We start from the raw sequence: 21278 nt of genomic DNA on the forward strand, positions 1-21278 counted from the left end.
ATCTAGCACTCATCAAAAACAATTGGTTAGCGTCTTTTTTCAGATTTTCCAGGTCAGGTTGTTATTGCAGATAAGTAGTTTGGGGAATCGGAAATCAATAACTATCGATTATCAGAAGACTTGTGGTGGATTGATTATAATTGGAACACATAGATTTTCAATGTAATCACCAATTTCAAGGGTTTTTCCCCAGTTATTTTTCATACATAATACTGCCATGCAATGAGATGCATCATTACAAGAAAGACACTGGAATTGTAACTGAACAATAAAAGAGGCTAAAATCTTACAATGTGCATAGCTTACACTGTAGAGCTCATGTTTCTTTGCGAATAATCGTAAAATTTAATGTTTATTTTACATCGTTCATGTGTGCTGTGCTGAAATATGTTGGACCAACAAAATTCTGATTGATTGAAAAAATGTTTTTTACAACCGATAAACATTTTTAATCCTCCTTTCAGTCGATTTTCGATCATCAAAACATCACTACAGGCAAAGAAACCAAAAAGAACAAAGTAAATAGTACAGAAAAAAAGTGACTGTCCAACAAACATTTCCTACACAAACAATATTGAACATTTCTCATATATGATCCCATAGTCAACAGTAAAGGTGCTCATCTTCAACAAGCATGTAGCTACCAAACCTGACCAGCAATACCTTTGACTGTCCGGCTGGTACATACAGGTACATATGACCTAGTTTGCAGAGCTAAAAGTTACCACGACCGTGAATGACCTTATTCTAGAATTCATGCATATCATTCTTGTTTACATACTCCTTGATGAATATATTTTCCCCATATGATGTCCACAAATGATTATTTGCAAATATTATACTTAGACGAAACACAACAAAATGCATATAAATTCAGTCTAATAAAAGTACATGTTTAACTTGCTCAAAGAATATGCAATTATTACTTGGGAGTCAAATTGGTGTATTAATGGCACATGGGTTTACTATTACTGAATGTTATCATGACAGCTTTCTGGCTGCTTTTATATTAAAACAAATAAAACCATCATTTCGAACCCAGATTTTGAAAGTCAAAATTCTTATTTATGCAGTGGTTATTTCTTTGCTGGTTATACTAATATGGAGAGATAAGGCTCCAAATAAAAAATATCACTGAATATTGACACCATAAATCATTGTAATAAAAACAAAGTTTTTTATCATATTTACTAATTATTGTCAGAGGTGATTATCTGTCACAGACCATTTTCAATACTTTGATCAATTCCAGATCAAACAAACATAGTTTGTTGCTAATTGATGCTAATTCAGCACAATTTAACAGAATCACCTTAATATCTGCACACATTAATGTTCTCTTTATCTTTCATTCATTCTTACCTCAGTAGGTCAAAATGTGAATCAGTTATAACATTTTCATGAAAATGCTAAATGTTGTATGTATTAGCAAATGTTTCATGTTTTCTTCGACATACCTTTCAAGGAATCCTGCATGTTAGCATTGCTTTTATACAAAATAGCAAAAGTATGCTACTATATATGGGACACATGATAATATTCACTCTACCATAGCCTTGACAAAACACAAAGACCTCTTGTTACAGAAGAAGTTTGATATCGCCTCTTCTGGATCACTAGTTTTGTAGGTCAGCATCTTACTGAAGTGTCTACTGATATCAATCATATAAACACAAGTTAATAAAGTTTGAAATATCCCAGACTTGCCAGGATATTTTTAGTTTTATCAGCAAGTGTTGATATCAGCAGACATGAAAAAAGATCATTCTCCATTTCTTTTGAATGAAAAATGTACATCTCTAAACACTGTACTACCATCAGAGTTGCAGTGCAGTGATGTCATAGCATTGTGATGTCATCAAGTTCATGACATCATAACATTGTCATGGCATGGTGTAATAAAACTACTTATTACTCGCCCGTTACTTCAATATTCCACTAGTGTAATACCGCTTTCGCTCATCTGATACCAAATCATTGACTCGTTTAATAAAAATGATATTACAGGGACGGTCGTTTAGTATCCTCTATTACACAATACACAGTTTTGGATAATAAAATGTATGTGTCTAAAATAACATTCACACAAAGCTTGAATACTTGGTAAGACCAGGCTTTTACCATGACTTACTGAAGTGATGGACCCCATCAATAAATGCTGCAAGTCTTTTCTGGTAATATGAGGGTCCTGTAAAATACTGAACTGGTGTATGTTCAGATAATTACTTCAGAGCCTAGAGTGAGTCGATGGTCACGAGTGATGGGTGAAATATTGGACACAGGTAACTTCTTTGGGTGACATTACATTGAAGTTATATAATAGTATATGGACAAACTTTAAGGATAGAAGGAGTTGTTCGTCCATAAAATTTGTCTGTATAAAATACAGATATCTCTATTCTTGATGGACTGTATTCATGATCTTGGAATTTGTGTGTTTCTCAAGACACGCATTTGGGCTTTCTGCGTCCATTGTGAACATTCTTGTATAATGGACACATATTTGTGTGATGTGTGAAAAACCCTGTAGGATTAAACATATCTTTTAGAAAACTGAAATGAGTAAAATCAAGCTACATTCACCACAGGGACAGAATGTTCACATGCACAGACTCTGAAATAGTTACACATGTAAGTTTCTTAGTGACAATTGCTTTGTCTCTACAGAACATCATTCATTGACAAAATTAAGAATGAGTGAGTTTGGTTTTACACCACTATTAGCAATAGTCCAACAATATCCCGACAGGAGACGCCAAAATGGGCTTCAGATTTTACCCAACTGTAGAATCAAACGTGGGTCTTTGGCATAACAAATTATTGTAAGGATGACAATTTTTAATCACTTTTTCCGCATCAAATCATAAAAACAGATAATCTGGATTATTATGACTGAGAGAGATATATAGGGCTATCATTAGTAAAACATTACACGGACCCAAGAACAGGTTCACCCCAGGCCAAAAAGTATATCCACCCTACCCCACACCACACCACCAAGCCAGTTATAAATTACCTGGGTGTGCCTTATGCAATACGTCTTCTTAGCGCTATGGTAACCGTAAATCCCCTTCCTTAACATAGACTCGGGGTAGTCTTGTCTTAACGCTATGGCTGTTTTGACACCTTAGTATAATGGGCCCATGCCAGGTCAAACATTGCATAACACAATGTTTACCCACAATGACAAACTCATTTTTACACACACGCACCGTTAACAGAATTACACAGCATAACATTCGCTACTTCACGCTGTCAACATATTTCAGCTGCATATTTCAAAGCAGGTGACAGCGAAACACAACCAGAGAAGCTAGAACAGAAAAACACGATGTACCCAGTTTTTAGACATACGGACCTAGATACGGGTCAGTTAAGACAGACTCGCATGCTGATCTGTACCTCACAGTCAGCAAAACTGGGTCTGCGATAACTTTCAACTGATGATTTTGTTATTATGTTAAGAATACCGGCAAAACAGTTTAGACATTCTGATGGGTAGCATTAAGTATGATAAAGATAATACCGTGAGTTGTTTAGCAAATCACTCATAAATACTCACGAATATCACCCCGCCGCAAAAGGCTTCAAAGCCGTCACTCTCGGCCATATCTGCGAAGTTCTGTCATGAAGACAGCTTCTCAAGGAGAGTTACCCCCCTTTGTTGTTACAATGACAAGGCACATTATTTCCTTTAGAAGATCTCGCTGAGGTGACAAATTTGAAACGAATGTTCCAGACATTTTATTCGCGAACTTATTAAAGCTCTTTCATTTCTTTGTTGTGTTTTACTGCTATCAACGATGCGGTTGTTTTTATTGATGTTGTCATTAAAAATTATCACACAAAAATTATCACCATGACATTTTTAAAAACAATTATTTCACCATTTAGATGTCGTATCTAAAATGGCCATGTGAATTGACCATTCGTCAAGAGGACTGAATTGAAGTTTAATTTATATACTCCTGGTGTGATCCGATAAATAGAAAAGACGAAGTTTGGAGTTAATGTATAGATGGTCCAAAAGCAAAACCAGTGTTCGTTTTGTTTGGCTGACCTAGGTCACACTACCGTCTCTTACCAACAATCAGACAGCCAGTGTCACTATTGGGGAAAACAACGGGATACGGTTCACTAATATAGTTAGCCTTCTGTACACCGAACGTTTCCAAATTTCGGTATATTCTACGAGCGTTGGTATAGCCTCATGTAACCCAGTTTCAGCTGTTTTATAATACGTGATAAGAAACCATTATAAATTGATACGTCGCCTCAGTTTTTTTGGCTGACACAGCAAAACCCACGCAAGCGATGCATTGGCCCATTAAGCAAGATAACGCTATGTTTATACAGACCTAGAACACTGGAACACTGATAAAAGCGTGGAACTTCTCTTACTCACTCACCTACACACAATCCACTCAGTTACTCAAAAGCACCGTACGTTAACAATATCAATATTTTTTGAAAGTATTGTTATTATGTTATAATTAGTATAATTATAAAATATTTACATGGTGCAGGTTAAAGGTAATAGAAGATAAGTAGCACAGCCTTCTAAACTCTCAAAACTTGAACGAAATAAGAAAAAAGTTTATTTTCAAACAGTTTATTATAAAGTCTTCACTATTTGATATGACTGATGTATTCCAGACAAATACTATCCACTGTTGATAAGACTGTCCATATTTTGCCGCCATGTGGTCTGTAGATTCAAACAAAAACTCCATCACCTTACTATCCATGTATATGATATTAAAGTATGTACTTAACTATGTATACAGCCGAATGCATATTAAAATCTGTAAACCTCATCATGCTTCACTGTAGCCATAAGTGAATAAAGAAATCAAGAAGATAATTGTTAGTAGGTTCGTTGACTTGGTTGACACATGCCATCTTATCGTTGATCATGATCAGTGGGTTGTCTGGTCCAGATGCAGTCACTCAAAAACCGACGATTGATTAGAAGATCATCGAACATCCTCGTGGGGTGAAGATCCTTGAAGATCCGAGTTAGAGTAGTAATACTGAGTTTCAGCAACCCATTCTTATCGAAAATCAAAGGCGACTAACTGAATCGGGTTGACTTGATTGACGCGTCATCGTATCCCATTTGTGTTGAACGATGCTCATGATGTTGATCACTGGATTGGCTTATTTACAGACTGTTGTCATACAGGTGAAATATTGCTGAGTGTTAAACAACGCACCAGTCAACATTTTTATAATTTCCTGTTGAAAAAAGGTTTTTATTACACATCAACTTTCTTTGTTTTGTTTGTTATTGTGTTTTATTGTTGTTTTATTGTGGATTTGTTTGCTGTTTATTTTTTTTGTTGCATTCTTCTTTTAGGTTGTGGGGCTGTGGGGTAGCCAGGTGGAAAATACGTTCGCTCCTCAGGCCGAAGACCCGGGTTCGATCCTCCACATGGGTACAATGTGTGAAGCCAATTTCTGGTGTCCCATGCCGTGGTATGACAGGGATATTGCTGAAAGCGGCATAAAACGAAACTCACACAGTCACTCACTCTTTTAGGTACATTGTTAGGATTGGGAGAGCTGTTGTTTGTTTGTTTTGTTTTTTTATAGTTGTGTTTGTTGGGTTTTTGTGGTTTTTGTTTGTTGTTTGTTCTTTTTCAGGGTGTACGAGTGTGTTGTTTTTATGTATAATATCCGTTTCTGATCACACTTCAGTCAGACACACTAGGTCGAAAGCCATAACCTCCACAGTCTATTCAGTCTTTGACGACACTTCATGTTGACGTAACTCGAGGAACAAAAGAGACTTCATATGTATGAAGCTTTTAACATATACTTGATTTTCAATCTCAAATTAGTGTTATAAAATATATTAAAACGTACTAACACTCAGTCTCCACCAACCCGAACACTTCAACGTGGATTAAGCACAAAATTAAGACAAATCGACTAGTAAATAATAATCAACAGTCTTTTACGGCTCCAATGTACATTTCAAACCCGACATGGGTCCTATGGTGGTGTTTCATTGCTTGTTGCAGTCAGCATTTAAATACTCTGGGTGGGTTTTTTTTCACACAAATTACCAAACCACATATTACATTTTTTCAAACTATTGAAGGAATCATTGTCGGTTTTATAGACATTTTCTGTTTTCAGTTACACGAGGAAACAAACACGCACTGAAATTGTTCTCACCTGTTTATATTGCCAAAACGAAAGCAAAAAAAAAAACCCAAAAAAACCCCAACAACAACACCAACAAAAAAAAAACAACAAAAGAAACAAAAAAACATCAGTACTCCGGGAATTCATATTCATTATTACTTTTGTGTAAATGTTTGTATTGACAGTTTTAAACAGGGGCGCTCTACCTGAGTATTACATCCTACTTGGGTTACAGCTAATCAAATGTAGGCAATTGCAGAATCAAATGAAAATTAAATACACACACACACACACACACACACACACACACACACACACACACACACACACACACATATTGAATTTTCCCGTGATGCCTTGTTTCTAACAGTACACACATACTGTACACACACTGTGTGTATGTGGGTGTGGATGTTCGTGTGCGCGCGTTAAATTAGTGTTATAAGATAAATTAAAACATACTAACACTCAATCTCCATCCACCAGAACACTTCTACGTGGATTAAACACAAAATTAAAAGAAATCGATTAACAAATAACAGACAACAGACGTCATATCTTTGAAATACCTTATACGGCTCAAATGAATATATGTATGTCTGTGTGTGTGTCTGTGTCTGCCTGTCTGTCTGTCTGTGTGTGTCTGTCTGTCTGTGTGTGTCTGTCTGTGTGTCTGTGTGTGCTGTTAGAAACAAAGCATCACGGGAAAAATTAAGCGTTCCTTAAATATTTTCCATTTTTCATCACCAGCTAAAATGACGGTGTGGGATAAAATCTGAGAATAAATACAGGGACAGTGACATGAAGTGGTGTTCTCTTATTTGCTTCCCTCAGTGTGTTAAGTTTCTGAGCTGTAAATGTTGAAATTACAAATCTGAAAACTTTGGGGGAGATACTCTCACACAGTTACGTTAAGTCTACAAATTGTGGGGATACAGATTTACATGTCAGATAGTGTGTGTGTGTGAGTTAAAGCTTAAGATTGCACTCTGTTTCAATGGTGTGACGTTAAATATTAACTCACTCACTCAAAAATATACCGACGGGGACGAGTCCGAAAATATACACAAAAATCCATTATGAACACTTTACACTCGAAAGCGATTTGTACACGCTAGCTGTATAACGTAGCTAGACCTACGCTTGTTGGGTGGGTATATATTATTTTGATAGTAACAAATAAACCAATTTATATTTAAAGGAGCACCAGTGAGAAAAGAGATTCAGAAGTAATACCTTAGGAAACCTACACTTAATTCATTTACAACTTTAGCACTTCGGGTAGGTCAAGGCAGTGGGTAAGAGGTTCAAGGACTGTGACGCTACTTAAAAGCATGTACGGTTTGAAGTTTATCACTGAATTGTCTTCTATCACAGGTCGCGCACTATGGTCACGCAATAAAGTTATTACAACAGAAGTAAGGGTTAGGTTACAGCTTGACCTCCCGTCGATCCTTTCTGACGCTGTAGGTCATTTGTCATTGATGAATGACGCCACAAGGGAATGTCCGCTTCATTATAAATTATAGTTAAACATAAGTCTCCATCAGGATAAACCCTCTCGTGTCCACTCAGATGAAGCTAGAATATTAATTATGTATTGCTCAATCCGGATTCAACCTGCCACATTCCAGTGTCAATCAATCTGTTCCATCCCCTTGAAGATCCGGGTTAGAATTGATCTTCACCAGCCCATGCTTGTCGTAAAGGAGATGGCTAACAGGATCCGGTGGTCAGGTTCGCTGACTTGTCTGACACATGTCATCGAGTGCCGAATACGTAAATCTTGTGATGTTAGTCACTGGACTGTCTGGTCCAGACTCGATTATGTACATACCGTTGTCGTTTAGCTGGAATATTCCTGAATGCAGCATTATATACGTGTAACAAATACAATGCTGCCCTCATAATGTTGTTCAAGTTAATGATCATCACTTATGGTTGTACTCGGCCGACTGCCGGAGTGATAGAGACTCCTTGAACTTAGGACTCTCCGTCTCGGGTCGACGGTCACTCGTCGAAGCAAACTAATATAGTATCCGTTATCTGGAGCAATTTCGTGCCAGCAATCTAATTACGTAACACACGTGATATTTGGGACAGCACTTTTTCAGTAAACTACAGATTCTAGTACTTTTGTTAGATTGAGTATCATCCGGGATTGGAACCCACACCCACAGAGTCAGGCACCTAATCACCAGCACAGGTCAGCTGTCTAACCCACTCAGCCACGGGGATGTCTGCCCCATCAGCCATATGGGAATTTTAGTGTGTACTTTTATAGTTGGAACATGTGTATAAAGTTTCTGCTACATGTATATGGATTCAGCAGTATCGGTGAGGACGTACGTCTTTTCACACACGACGACAGACTCAGCTTTTTCCCAGCTATACATATGGCTGTCTGAATAAAATCAAGCTTGGACCAGGCAAGTGAGTGAGTGAGTGAATATGGTTTTACGCCGCTTTCAGCAATATTTCTGCAATATCGCGACGAGAACCACCAGTAGTGGGATTTATGCATTGTGCCCACTTGAACCCGGACGTGACGAGCGAACGCCCTAACCACTAGGTTACCCCATCACCCCCAATCCAGTGACTGACATCAAGAACATACAGCTGCTCAATAGTTGTTCAATGACGAGTCAACCAAGTCAGCAAGCCGAACCAGTCGGTCCCGTTAGTCGCCTCTGATGGCAAACCTGGGTTGCTAAATGTGAATTCTAACCCACATATTCATGGACACATGAAAATGTTGTAAATTTCATTGCTGTTCATGTCACCGTTTTGGTACGTTTTGAGAAATCAATCTTAAAAAATAAAAATGAAAAATTGGAAATTAAAAAAATAAAATAAAATGTAAAGATTAATGGCCTTTTGGATAAAAGCTCTAAAGTCAGTCAGTACAATAACATACACACCAATATCAACAGCAACACATGCCGATGTTTAATATTAAAAACTGCATTATTAAACTATTTTTTAATAAATCATTCCCAAATTTGGAATCATGTTTGTACTTGTTTATTTAAAAAGTAAAAAAACAAAACATGATTTATATACATTTCACATTTATGTGCTTACATTACTAGATTCTGGACAGCACCAAAATGTTATCGAAATACGATGCTGAACTGCTAGGTCGATCTCCTAGAAATAAAATGACGTCAGCATGTCTTGCCTGCCAACCCAAGAGGGAATGACCTAGGTCAAAGGGATAACGCTATTTTTCAGGCTAGTGTCATTTGCAGAAGCCCGAGCTCTTTCATTAACTGCCCGACTCAGACACAGTTCACTGACTTCGAGCTGTCCAGTCTTTGTTGTACCCATTAATGCCTGGTACCAGACAGGGACAAAAAGTGCCATATTTTACATTTTATTGAGTGCGGTACGCAAGACCTTGACTGTGACAATTTATAAACAAAGACCTGTTGGCACACAATATGACATTTTGAATGTTAGTTAACATTCATCAATAAATGCAATATTAAACATCCCAGGGCCATACTATTTTTTATAAAAATGGGCTTTTATCATAAAAAAAATCAGCATAGATTCACATCATTTTGACATCTTTTATATCTCAGAGGATCAAAGGGTCAGAAAAACTCATCGATGTAAAGAAAATTGGGCCAGTGCTGATTATCAACGTTGGCCCATCATTGGCCCAATGATGGCGTGCAAGTCTGTAGCCAAAAGCTTTGCCTTCCTTTGCCAGTCATATCATCCTGGCTTTTTAATCTACATATATGATTCTTCATTGACTAAGGCCAAGAAATCGTATCTTGGTTTTCTGTACCATCCATCTCTTGCGATTGTGATACTGTAAGAACTCTTTTGCTAAAGTAACTACCAACTGTAAGTTAAATTCTAAGGTTTCTGAACAAGAATGAAATATAAAAGTTTAAAGAAACGGAACATGTGTTCACAGATTATTATTATGTCTTACGAAAAAATAGAACTTTAACAAATATCTACGAATTGTCTTAAGGTCTGCAAGTGCTGTCTTATAGTGCTGGAATGTGTGTATGTCGTAAATAGTTGAGTCTATACGACTGAAAACAGAAAACAAACAAAAATTAAATGTATCTTCTTAGCTTTAATTCTCTCTTTTATAATAAAATGTAACGAAATGAGATTCTATGCATCATCAAAAATCATGCTTCATTAGTTTTCAATGAAAAATGTACACCTCTCAAAACTGTATTACCCTTAGACGTGCAGTGCAGTGATGCCATAGCATCTCCCAGGAGCTATATCACAAGATCTCACACAAGCGATATCTCCTGTGGAACACAATTTTTGATGATGGAGTTGTTTATTGTACGTTTGTCACAGCTGCAGCAGCAACGCTCTTTTTCTGCTTGGCGAGGAGGGTCCTTTCCGTCCTCCCACCGTCCCAGTCTGGAGCATTCCGAAACGACAGTTTTATGTGGCTTTCCAGTTCGCAATCAGACGCCTTCGTGCACGTTGGGTTCTTCCGTGCTGCTTCTGAAATGGAAATAGAATTTGGACGTAAAAGTAAATAAAGCTGCTGTATCAATAATACTCTAATTTCATTAAACATTTTAATGGATATTATTGTGTATTGTCATATATAAAGTCACAAGTTTGACAATTCTAGATTGCCTTACCTCTGGGGCTCCTTTCAATTTTGATTAATATTTAATGAAAATTTCATTAATTCAAGTTTGTATGTTTCAAACACTTTCTTTTCATAACATAATTTGAATTTTTTACTATCTCAGTCAGTCAAGTATGCAATTGTTACCAAATGTGGTACTGATCGGAAAGTGTATGTACATGTATTTCTGATTACAGAAAACAGTGACATGTATAATACTGAAATGAACTGCTGCAGTAAACGGAGAGGATGGCCAAGTTTAACTCAGTGGCACTTGCGTATCAAATTACAACCATTTCCAACAGTTTCAAATGTTTCCATTGTTCGTAGTTTCTATTAAATTAATATTAGACTATGAACGTTTATCATTCGCCAAAACACTTGTGCACTGATTGTGTGAAACTGCACAAGGGCTTTTTAGCTATATTTGTAAGTTAATCTTCAAGTTTCACAACTAAAAGTAGCAGATGAACTGATAAACAGGTTAAATTTAGAACACATGGGTCAGTGCTGGGAATCTGCTGGTACGAGCTGGTGGCTGAGAGACAGTGACTCCCCAGCTGTGCCAATGCTGTGAGCCCCTTGCCGGCACAAGCGTAACTCGCGGACCAAAATACCAGCATTGGGCCAATGGTGCCATATGCTACATGTGCTTTGAAAACCTATCATTTAAAAAATACAGGCTGTGTTTGATCATGTTCTTCAATTATATATTCTTTCATGATAGTTTATGCCTTATATGCCTCTGCAATAACACAAATGGTTGAATGCACATCACTTTATCATGCCATTTATTTAAATAGTTGATCCCATTTATCAATCAGTCAAGTAAACACTTCATGAATTTAATTTTCCGGAAGAACATCCGCGTTTTAGCCAAAACGAGCCTTCCCGTATGTACTGGTGAGTGAGTGGCTTTGGTTTTACGTCGCTTTTAACAGTGTTCAAATATCTGTATGCAAATTAAGCGGGGAAGTGAACCCCGGTCTTCGGTATGATAAGTGAACACTTTAACCACTAAAGGTTGGTATCAAAGAGATTAATGAACTCACGGGATTATCGGTTAATTCTTTTTATTCAAATGGCTTCCTTCAAGCAGCTAATGTAAGACACTTGTACGGCGATATGGAATGGTAAGACGTAGTTTGGTTGTTGGTCATGGACGTCTGAGAGTTTCTAGAACTTCAGTTCTGTCCCACGATGAAACACGTGTGATATACGTGTATATGGTCTCACCATAGCCAAGCGAGTTCGTTCAAAATTGCCTCTGTTCACCCGGCAGAAAATGGGTACCCGGTGAAATAGATCTAGACTATTAACCTTCTGGCTCCTAACAGACGACTTGGGTTATTGTGCGCTTTGAGTATAATGTCTAGCCTGCAAAGGGCGCGTTGTAAGTATTCTCAGTGTAATTGTCATCATCACCATCATCATTATAATATTTTTTTCTGATAGGAGAATGGTATCCACGGCACAGAGCAGTGAGCGGTACACTGAACCATGGGAGGATCCACAAGGGGTTGAGGGGGATGCGGGTCAGCTAGGGGGTTAGAACCCAACCCCACGCACGCACGGGCTTTCAAAATTCAAAGAAATCATTCCGTTCCCCCATATTCTTTCTTCCGTAGATTAACAGACTTATTTCGAACTCAATATTCCACGTGTTACATCTAGTGCCGTTTTATGCCAGTGCCGTGTTCGATAACCCTCGCGATCTGGCGGAGTTCTCGTCTTGTGTGTGATGACTTCCACTAAACCAGACGTCTTACGGGTAAACAGTAAAATATGCTCATATAACAGTGAAAGCCAATCTATTTAATCTCGTGTCAAACGATTAAGGTACTTTTGAGTTCCGTTGATATGGACTCATCTCCGTCGTCTGAGACACGAGGGAACGGGAGATTGCGCAGTGCAAAGTAAACCTACGGCAAAACTGTCCTAGCAAAATAATCAAAACGGCCCTTCTCAGTCAAACATGATCATTACATATTTACTTTAAGTTTTATTGTAATCATTCACACTCACACACTTGTTGATACCCTGTTGTCGTGAAAATGAGTTATAATGAGCATGATATTGAGTATATGTCTTCTTCTTTATTTCAGATACTCTGCTTACATGGATATAGGTGAGTAGATTGTTAAGGAAAACAGTGCTGAGTGAGTTTGTGAGGCGAGGTGACTATACAAAGCTTTTGGCAATACGCCTGGAATATCCTGGTATGGATACTAGAAACTGAATCAACCCATTCTACCCATGTACATAGCAAATCCCGGTCTGCAGCGATGGTGGCACATTATTACACAATGTCAAGAAATTCAAATTTAAGTTGTGAGGAATTAAACCATTCACTGGTCAGAAGAAAAAAATAAATTATACGTTGTATTCTTCTGTCAAGCGTAATACAGTCTAATGTACGCCTGTTTGTGGCAGTGTTATCCTGGCTGGCATTTCCTTTTTAAACATCTGACAAGTGAATACCCAGATTAGAATTGGTCTTCAGGAACCCATGCTTACTGAAATAGTCAACGATCAGGATTTGGTGGTTGACACAATTAAGTGGATTAATGGATTAATTAAGTCAGATTAATGGAAACAAATGAAACTTGGTTGGATTTACTACACAACCAATCAGCTGATCATGTTTTTTCATAATTGAACATGGCGGTCTCAGGTTGCATAGCATTGTGGTTAAAGTCTTCGCTCGTCACCCCAGGTTTGATTCCCTGCATTGGTGCAGTGTGTTAAGACCGTTTCTGATGGGCCCAGATGTGATATTGCCGATATACATGTATTGCTGAAAGCAGCATAAAACCATACTCACTCACTTAAATCGAACACAAACAATCTTGGAATACTTGTTTGCATTAACAATATTTTTCGAATGATTGGTTTTGTTTGTGGCATTAAATTTACATTTCATAAGCACTTCGAACTCGTCATGATTGAATTTACCTTAAAGACACCAGGAAATTTATCTTTCTAACATACCAGTAATCCTTTGAAGTTGTGAATTTGCAAACGCATTTTGTTCAGTTTGCCAAAAAAGAAATTGTGCATTATCAAATATAACTGGAAGATTTTATAAATGATGCAAACCAATTATTTTTGATAATTGATTGGTTGAAAATGAACCAATCATCATTAATGAGATTTTAACCAATTCCCAGCTGTAGTTGACTCATGTCATTGTTCTCCATTTGCGTAGATCGATGTTCATTCTGTTGATCACTGCATTGTCTGGTCAAGACACCATTATTTACACTCTGCCATCATATTGATGGAAAATTGCTGGGTGGAGTATTAAAAACAAACAAACAAACAAATCTCCTATGGTGAAATTGTCAAGTTGATAATATCCCACATATTTCTTCTTATGAAGTCATTGTATTTAGTTCAATTCATTAGACTTTAAAGGAAACATTCCATATTTGTGCAAGCAATGACAGAATTTCAAAGCTGAATTTTGTTCAACGACTCTTTGTTTTTCTGAACTAGTGGCACCTTAAATGTAAAGTTGACTAAAGATCCAAGACAAGCTAAAATGGCACAATATGATTTTTTTTTCATTATTTTATGTTGAAATAAAATTTCATTGCAGGCAGAATGGACATACTTTCAGGGAACGTACAGGAGCATTTAGGAAGATTATCAAGAAGCATGCAGAATTAGGTGAGTTTTATCCCTCCTGATGACCTAATTAGGAACTCTTTTTCCTGCAAATCATTCATGCACTAAGGAATGTTTCACCAAGAACATGATATATACAGCGTGTTTACTTTGTGTTAAAGATTAATTTCTGTTCACAGTGAAAATGATTCCATGGCAACAAATCAATTTTCTTTACATATGAGTTTCCATAAACTGACAAACACTGAAGGTAGGCCCACCACAGGACTGTTGTTGGTTGAATGGCTGGCAGCAGAATGTTTGTATACCACATTCAGCAGTATTCTGCTGAACATGTCATTAAGTCTTATGAGTGAGTTAAAGGCACAAAGTGAGTGAGTGAGTGAGTTTAGTTTTACGCCGCACTCAGCAATATTCCAGCTATATGGCGGTGGTATGTAAATAATCAAGTCTGGACCAGACAATCCAGTGATCAACAACATGAGCATCGGTCTGCGCAATTGGCAACCGATGATATGTGTTAACCACGTCAGCGAGCCTGACATCCTGATCCCGTTAGTCGCCTCTTACGACAAGCATAGTCGCCCTTTATCACAAGCATGGGTTGCTGAAAGCCTGTTCTACCCCAGGACTTTCACGGGTCTAAAGGCACAAAGTCACACCACACACTCTACACACTCTAAAAATAATACTTCATTTCTCTCAATAATGCTAACTTTCAGCTCTAAGGGAAGCTACTATATTCCACAAAAAATGTATTTATTTTACAATATTAAATCAGAAAGTTTGAATGAATCAATGCAGCACTGCATTAAATCAACTCTTGCGCCCTCTAACGGTTGAACAATATTTGACATGATAAAGTCAATCCAGTTATGTCCCTTGGAAAGCTTTCTATGCATATCCTTTTAACGCAACTTGTGAGTGAGGTCATTTCAGCACACACCGATAACACTGTGTGTGAAAGTTTTCGATATTTACATTTCATACAAGGCAAGTGTTATATGTTTGGAAAGTGTTTGCGTCAAAGTTTCAATTATTACTTTCTGGCAAGCTGCAGGTGATAAGAAGTCTTATACTGCGTCAACAGGAAGCTAAAGTGAGTGCATATGCTCCCAATATATAAAATATAGGTGAAAATATTGACATGACTGTGTGACTGTGTGCTTGTAATTGGGCTTAAATATGTATTTATCCATTACAGTGTTCATCACATCACCTCATATTGTTCCACCAGCGAAGGGATCAGAGGACGGAGAAGCTCAAAATTCAGGTAGGTAAAAATATCTTACCGTTACTTTTCTTTCATGTGGTTTGCTTCATTGATCGGGTTCGATCCTAGGCCACGTTGAACCAAAAGACATAAAATATGGTACTTGTTGGTCCCTGCTTGGTGCTCAGCATTAATGGGTACAACAGGTACTGGTCGGCTCGGAGTCAGTATGATGTGTCTGAGTGGGGTATTCATGCTAAACTGTGGCATGGTATCTGAATTAGCTAGCACCATAATACCCGCTAAAGTCTGGGCTAGTACAAGCAGCCACACATCATATGAGTAAAATAATTTAAGTATGATATCACACCTCATTTCACTCCGCATCACCTAACCTAACTGTCTAAGAAGATAGATAATCGGAAATATTGTATATAGGAGAAATTAGCAACAATTATCAATATGAACTTACTCACACACTACACTAGTGTAAGTTTGTATTCATGGGTTTCTTCTAAATTTTGCGAGGACACTTACTGTTAGTAGCCCATGCTTAAACATGTCACCATTCATAGTGGGGGAAATATATGAATTTCTTTTAGACGTATCTTATTGATATTTATCAGTCATTGATTGATGTTAAGTTAATGATTATCAGTTTATATGATCTGTATTGATAGCCAGGCAGTGAGTGAGGAGACGAACTATACTGATGACACATAGCTCATGTCTTGTAATTCCAACCCCTTTTCCTGTCTCTCAGATGAGCGAGGATGGTGGTTTTCACAGGAAGACGACACTTACAATGCCCAGGAAGTGAGTCAGTGCTGCAAGGGATATGACGAATCTGTGGAATTTGTCAAACAGTCACTTGTGGAACAGGTAAACCCACCAGAGTCCTTAGAGACTATTTATACTGTTGATACTGTTGAGAAGAAGTGAGGGAGTATGGTACTATGCCGATTTCAGCAATATTCCAGCAATGTCATGACAGGGGGCACCAGAAATCAACTTGCACACACAGTACCCATGTGGGGAATCAAACCCAGCTTCAGCATGACGAGTAGATGCCTTATCCACTAAGCTACCGCACCACCTCATCAAGGAGAGGTCTTGTAAATACTGATTCTGTTCCTGCCATACAAACTCTTGATACAAATACTACATTGTGGCATTCATTGCGCGTTCAGAAACTGGATTGTCACATGAAGCATTGCAAGACTTGTGTAGGAATTTGGCTAGCTAAAACAAATGTTGGTTTTTCATGTGTAGGAGCAAGACCAACATCAGTTTTCACTCTTGCGGCTTCAATATTCATGGTCTTTATGAAACTTGTTTTCCAATGTTCATGGTATTTTTGTATTTTATGGACCAGTATTTGTGATCCTTATAGAATGAGGCATGTTTATGCTCCTGTACATATAGTTATTCACTAAAGGTTGTTTGTTTAGCATAGTTTGTGATATTCTCATCCATAAGAAAGTCATTTTTATCTCACCACATATTTCTAAGGGAACTGAGTTTAGTTGATATGAGACAGTCACGTTTGGTTGTATTGAAATGTTTGAATCTAAGCAATTACAAAACAAATATTCTGTACTTGTAACTCTCTATACAGACCTAACTGATACCAGTGCTTCAACCTTTCTTCCAGGGTCCGTTTGACGGGGTCCTAGCATTCAGCCAAGGAGCCTGCTTGCTGTCATTAGTTTGTTGTCTGAGGGAAAGAAACCCAGGTAGGGACATTGGCAGAAAAATTTTGCTGAGCTATAAATGATGTTTCTCTTCAAAGGTGATGATGGAGGGAAGAACATGATAGTGTGTCACTGAGAGAGGCCGTTGTGGCCATTGACAGAGGAGAGCAGTTCTTTCATGAATCTTTATAAAGTAAACCTGTGAGAATCAGGGTGTAGATGTGGTCTTCAGCAAGCCATGCTTTTCATAAGAGGCGACTGATCTGATTGGGTGGTCAGGCATACTGCTTGTATACCAATTGCGTGAACTGATGTTGATCCCTGGATTGTTTGGTCCAGACTCAAATATTATCAGACCACCACCAGATGGCCAGATTATTGCTGAGTGCAAGGTTAAACAAGCAAAACAAATCTTAAAAAGTGCAGTTTAAGTGACCAGTTTAAGTTCTTGATGAGGAACCACAAACGCTGCAGTCCAAAAGGAAGAGATTAAGGAATTCAATTTGTGAATGTACCCAATACATTTCATCATCAGTGAGGAATTCTTCAGACATTTTTAACTGAAGAGAACAGAATCCCTGTAAAACACAGTATGGATTGTCTGTCTCATAATTTAACTTCTCTTCACCCATTTCTGGTGTCTCCCTCCCTCCCTGCCTCTCTCACTCACCCACCCACAGTTCTCATTAATTCTTACCCAGAATTACAAGGGGTACTTACCAGTGAAACTGGTAATATAATATTGATACAAAAATGTATTTAATATTGATACATCGGTCTGGCTACTAATACTGTTATCAAGCAGTGAATTTACACCAGGGACTTTGTTTGAACCTGATCGACTATGAAATTGTTTCTTCTTTCTTCCACAGATCTTTTCAAGTTTAACTTCGCTATATTTGTGGCGGGATTCAAGAGTAGATCAATACCTCATGAAAGTTTCTATGAAACAGTAGTTACAATACCAACGCTACATGTGTTTGGGGACACTGACAAGGTTATACCAAAAGGTAAATGTTGTTATGTTATATTTTTGCACTGTTATCGGGCAAGAAAACTTTTTTGTTGTTTATTTGACACAGTGCCGAAGCAATGTTTCAGCTGCATTATGGCAGTCTCAAGGAATGAGTCTGGGTCAGAAAAGCTAGTGATAGATACAATAAGCAGTGGTATAAAAATGCCAGCCAAGTCACTAAGCCTGACCATTTTATCTTTACTTTGAAGAGAGTTCTATGGATAGAAAATGTATTTAATATTGATACATCTGTCTGGCTACTAATACTGTTATCAAGCAGTGATAGTAGCTGCACAAAAATGTCACTCATATTATATTGAAGAAGTTATATATCCATAGAAATGGGTCATCTCCTTATGGGTCATCACACAACTTCTAAATGCCATTCAAAGAAGTGATCTTTTTTGTTTAGCCATTTTGTGACAAAATTGGTAACTGGGGATCAAATCACAACTACAGTTGCTGCTACAGAGAACATGCATGTTTTCCTGATTGCCAATGAAAAAAAATCATCTTAAATATACAGGAATACATATATATATTTATAAGTGAGATTCATACAGTATTGAACATGTGAAGCATTGACAACTGATGGAACCTATACCGTATCCATTAAGGTAGCTTTGATTTCGTGTTATGGAATTTCTTGAGAATTTCATGCACATCAACTGTACAGCGAGTTTAACTTAATTGGTCATTTTCTTGAACTTATATATCAATTAATATCAATTAATTCAAGACATATTATAAAACATGACTGATACGGAACCCTGTGGCGAGAATTTTCCTTCAGTAACCCATGCTTGTCTCCACCTGTGAAGATCTGTGTTAGAATTTGTGTTCAGTAACCCATGCTTGTCTCCACCCGTGAAGTTCTGTGTTAGAATATGTGTTCATTAACCCAGGCTTGTCTCCAACTGTGAAGATCCATGTTAGAATTTGTGTTCAGTAACCCATGCTTGTCTCCACCCGTGAAGATCTGTGTTAGAATTTGTGTTCAGTAACCCATGCTTGTCTCCAGCTTTGAAGATCCGTGTTAGAATTTGTGTTCAGTAACCCATGCTTGTCTCCACCCGTGAAGATCTGTGTTAGAATATGTGTTCATTAACCCATGTTTGTCTCCATCTGTAAAGATCCGTGAGAGAATTTGTGTTCAGTAACCCATGGTTGTCACCAACTGTGAAGTTCTGTGTTAGAATTTGTGTTCAGTAACCCATGCTTGTTGTAAGAGGCAACTAATGGGATCAGGTGGTTAGACTTGCTCATTTGGTTGATACATGTCAACACATGCCAGTTGCATGGATTGATGCTCATACTGTTGCTCAATGGAATGTTTAGTCCAGATTTGATTATTTACAGATGGCTGGAATATTATGCCAAGACACAGCAGCTTGGTTCTTGCATCATAATTGCTGCTTATTTGAAATCAGTTGTGGAGAAAACTTTGAACAGTATTATTATATGTGGGAACTATACTTAGGACTGTCTGTTAGCAAAGCAATAAAGGGAGATAACTGAGGAATGTTTCCCTGAGACAGCATGATGCTCATGATGTTTTCACTCTGTTGTTAACACTGACATACAGCTGGAATGTTGCTGAGTGCTGTGTTAAACAACAGACACTTATGTCATCCCAACTGCAAAGATCGATGCTCATGTCACTGATCACATGGTTCTCTGGTCATACTTGATAATTGACAGACTGATGCACTGTGGCAGGAATATTGCTTAGTGCAGCCTTAGACTATAAACAACGAAACAAGCAAAAACACACTCTCTCTCTTTCTCTCTTTCTTCTTACATTACGAAGAAAAGGTATTTATTAAAAAAAGTATAATAAGTGCTCCTTAGAAATTTATTGTCACAGGATCTTGAGTTGGAATCCCTGTTATTGTATGGATGTTCTTGTTTCAGAAATGAGTGAAGCACTTCTATCTTGTTACAAGGAGCCTGTGATTCTGCAGCATCCTGGAGGACACTTCATCCCAGCATCTTCACCACAGAAACAAATCTACCTTCAGTTCCTAGACAAAATGACTGTCATGAAGTCGTAGTCAATTAGGGGTAGCCTAGTGGTTAAAGCGTTTGCTTGTCACACTAAAGACTCGGGTTCAGTTCCTTGGAGGGTTTAGGGTGTAAGGCGCATGATTGAGTTAACTGAGTTTCGAAAATTTAGGCTCAGGATTTTGCCTTGACCTTCGCTGGGTTTTCCAGGGATGCCAAAGAATTGATTGCAAGCTCCTTCCATGAAATTTGAAGATCTTGAAAGTACTGAAATGCTTTTGTACAGCATTTATATATTTTTGGCAAAGAGCTGGGCACAATGAATATTTTTTGTGTCCCTGGGTTATTTTTTCAGTCTGTACATTCTGTGCATTTGCTGGTGTTGGTGCTTTTTTACATGTTGTGTAAAGACATTGCAAAATACAATATTTGTCAGTTGTTTTCTATCAACTCTTTCCCTGTCAATGAATTCACAACTGATAGACAATTCAAGAGGTCACACTTGAAGGCCGTAACTTGAGGAAGGGTACTGAAAGTTTTGGTGGTCGTATTTTATAGAACTGTGTATTGTTGCCTAGATGGTGAGACAATAAATCCTGATACCAGTTTAATGAGGTGAGACAACATATCATGAAAGTAATGGCAAGGATCCTTGGAGACAATCATCATGATTCAATGGTGGCAATACGATTATTCTGATACTTTACAGATTCTATTGTCAGAACATAACATTACGCTAGATCTCAATACCAATATGTGAAACAACCACAGGCTAGTAAAACTCCAGTCAGAACAATACATCTCCACAGTCACTGCCCACTGACTAGTACATTTTCATGGGGATAATTTTGTAAGTACTGTCAGGCCGCGTTAATCTGGACACTTCTGTTTTTCATAAAAAATGTTTGGATAGTGAAACGTATGGACTACTGAAACGAACTTTTA

At 37.8% G+C, this 21278-nt stretch overlaps 2 protein-coding genes across 2 annotated transcripts in view; one reads left to right on the forward strand and one right to left on the reverse strand.

Moving 5' to 3' along the window:
* LOC137290562 (multidrug resistance-associated protein 1-like) overlaps positions 1–3687 on the reverse strand; it is a 47126-nt gene extending 43439 nt beyond the window's left edge. The window contains exon 1 of the mRNA XM_067821601.1: positions 3563–3687. Within this exon, the coding sequence (XP_067677702.1) occupies positions 3563–3610 (48 nt within the window). The 5' untranslated portion in view covers positions 3611–3687. The remainder of the gene's footprint in view (positions 1–3562) is intronic.
* An 8768-nt stretch (positions 3688–12455) lies between these two features.
* On the forward strand, positions 12456–20754 carry LOC137278538 (esterase OVCA2-like). The gene is made up of 8 exons (XM_067810958.1): positions 12456–12548; positions 12883–12905; positions 14379–14449; positions 15612–15680; positions 16384–16502; positions 17275–17356; positions 18187–18324; positions 20244–20754. The coding sequence occupies exons 1-8, from the start codon at positions 12519–12521 to the stop codon at positions 20381–20383; spliced, it is 672 nt and encodes a 223-aa protein (XP_067667059.1). The 5' UTR covers positions 12456–12518; the 3' UTR covers positions 20384–20754.
* Positions 20755–21278: the final 524 nt, after the last annotated feature.

Source organism: Haliotis asinina, chromosome 1 (genome assembly GCF_037392515.1).
Source record: "Haliotis asinina isolate JCU_RB_2024 chromosome 1, JCU_Hal_asi_v2, whole genome shotgun sequence".
Taxonomy (NCBI): domain Eukaryota; kingdom Metazoa; phylum Mollusca; class Gastropoda; order Lepetellida; family Haliotidae; genus Haliotis; species Haliotis asinina.

Bases quoted from the DNA above. Each gene is read 5' to 3' on its own strand.
- LOC137278538 (XM_067810958.1), top strand. From the start codon at position 12,519: ATGACTTCCACTAAACCAGACGTCTTACGG. The intron at 12,549-12,882 runs GTAAACAGTAAA...TCTTTATTTCAG, and splicing joins CTAAACCAGACGTCTTACGG to ATACTCTGCTTACATGGATA. The intron at 16,503-17,274 runs GTAAACCCACCA...CCTTTCTTCCAG, and splicing joins AACAGTCACTTGTGGAACAG to GGTCCGTTTGACGGGGTCCT.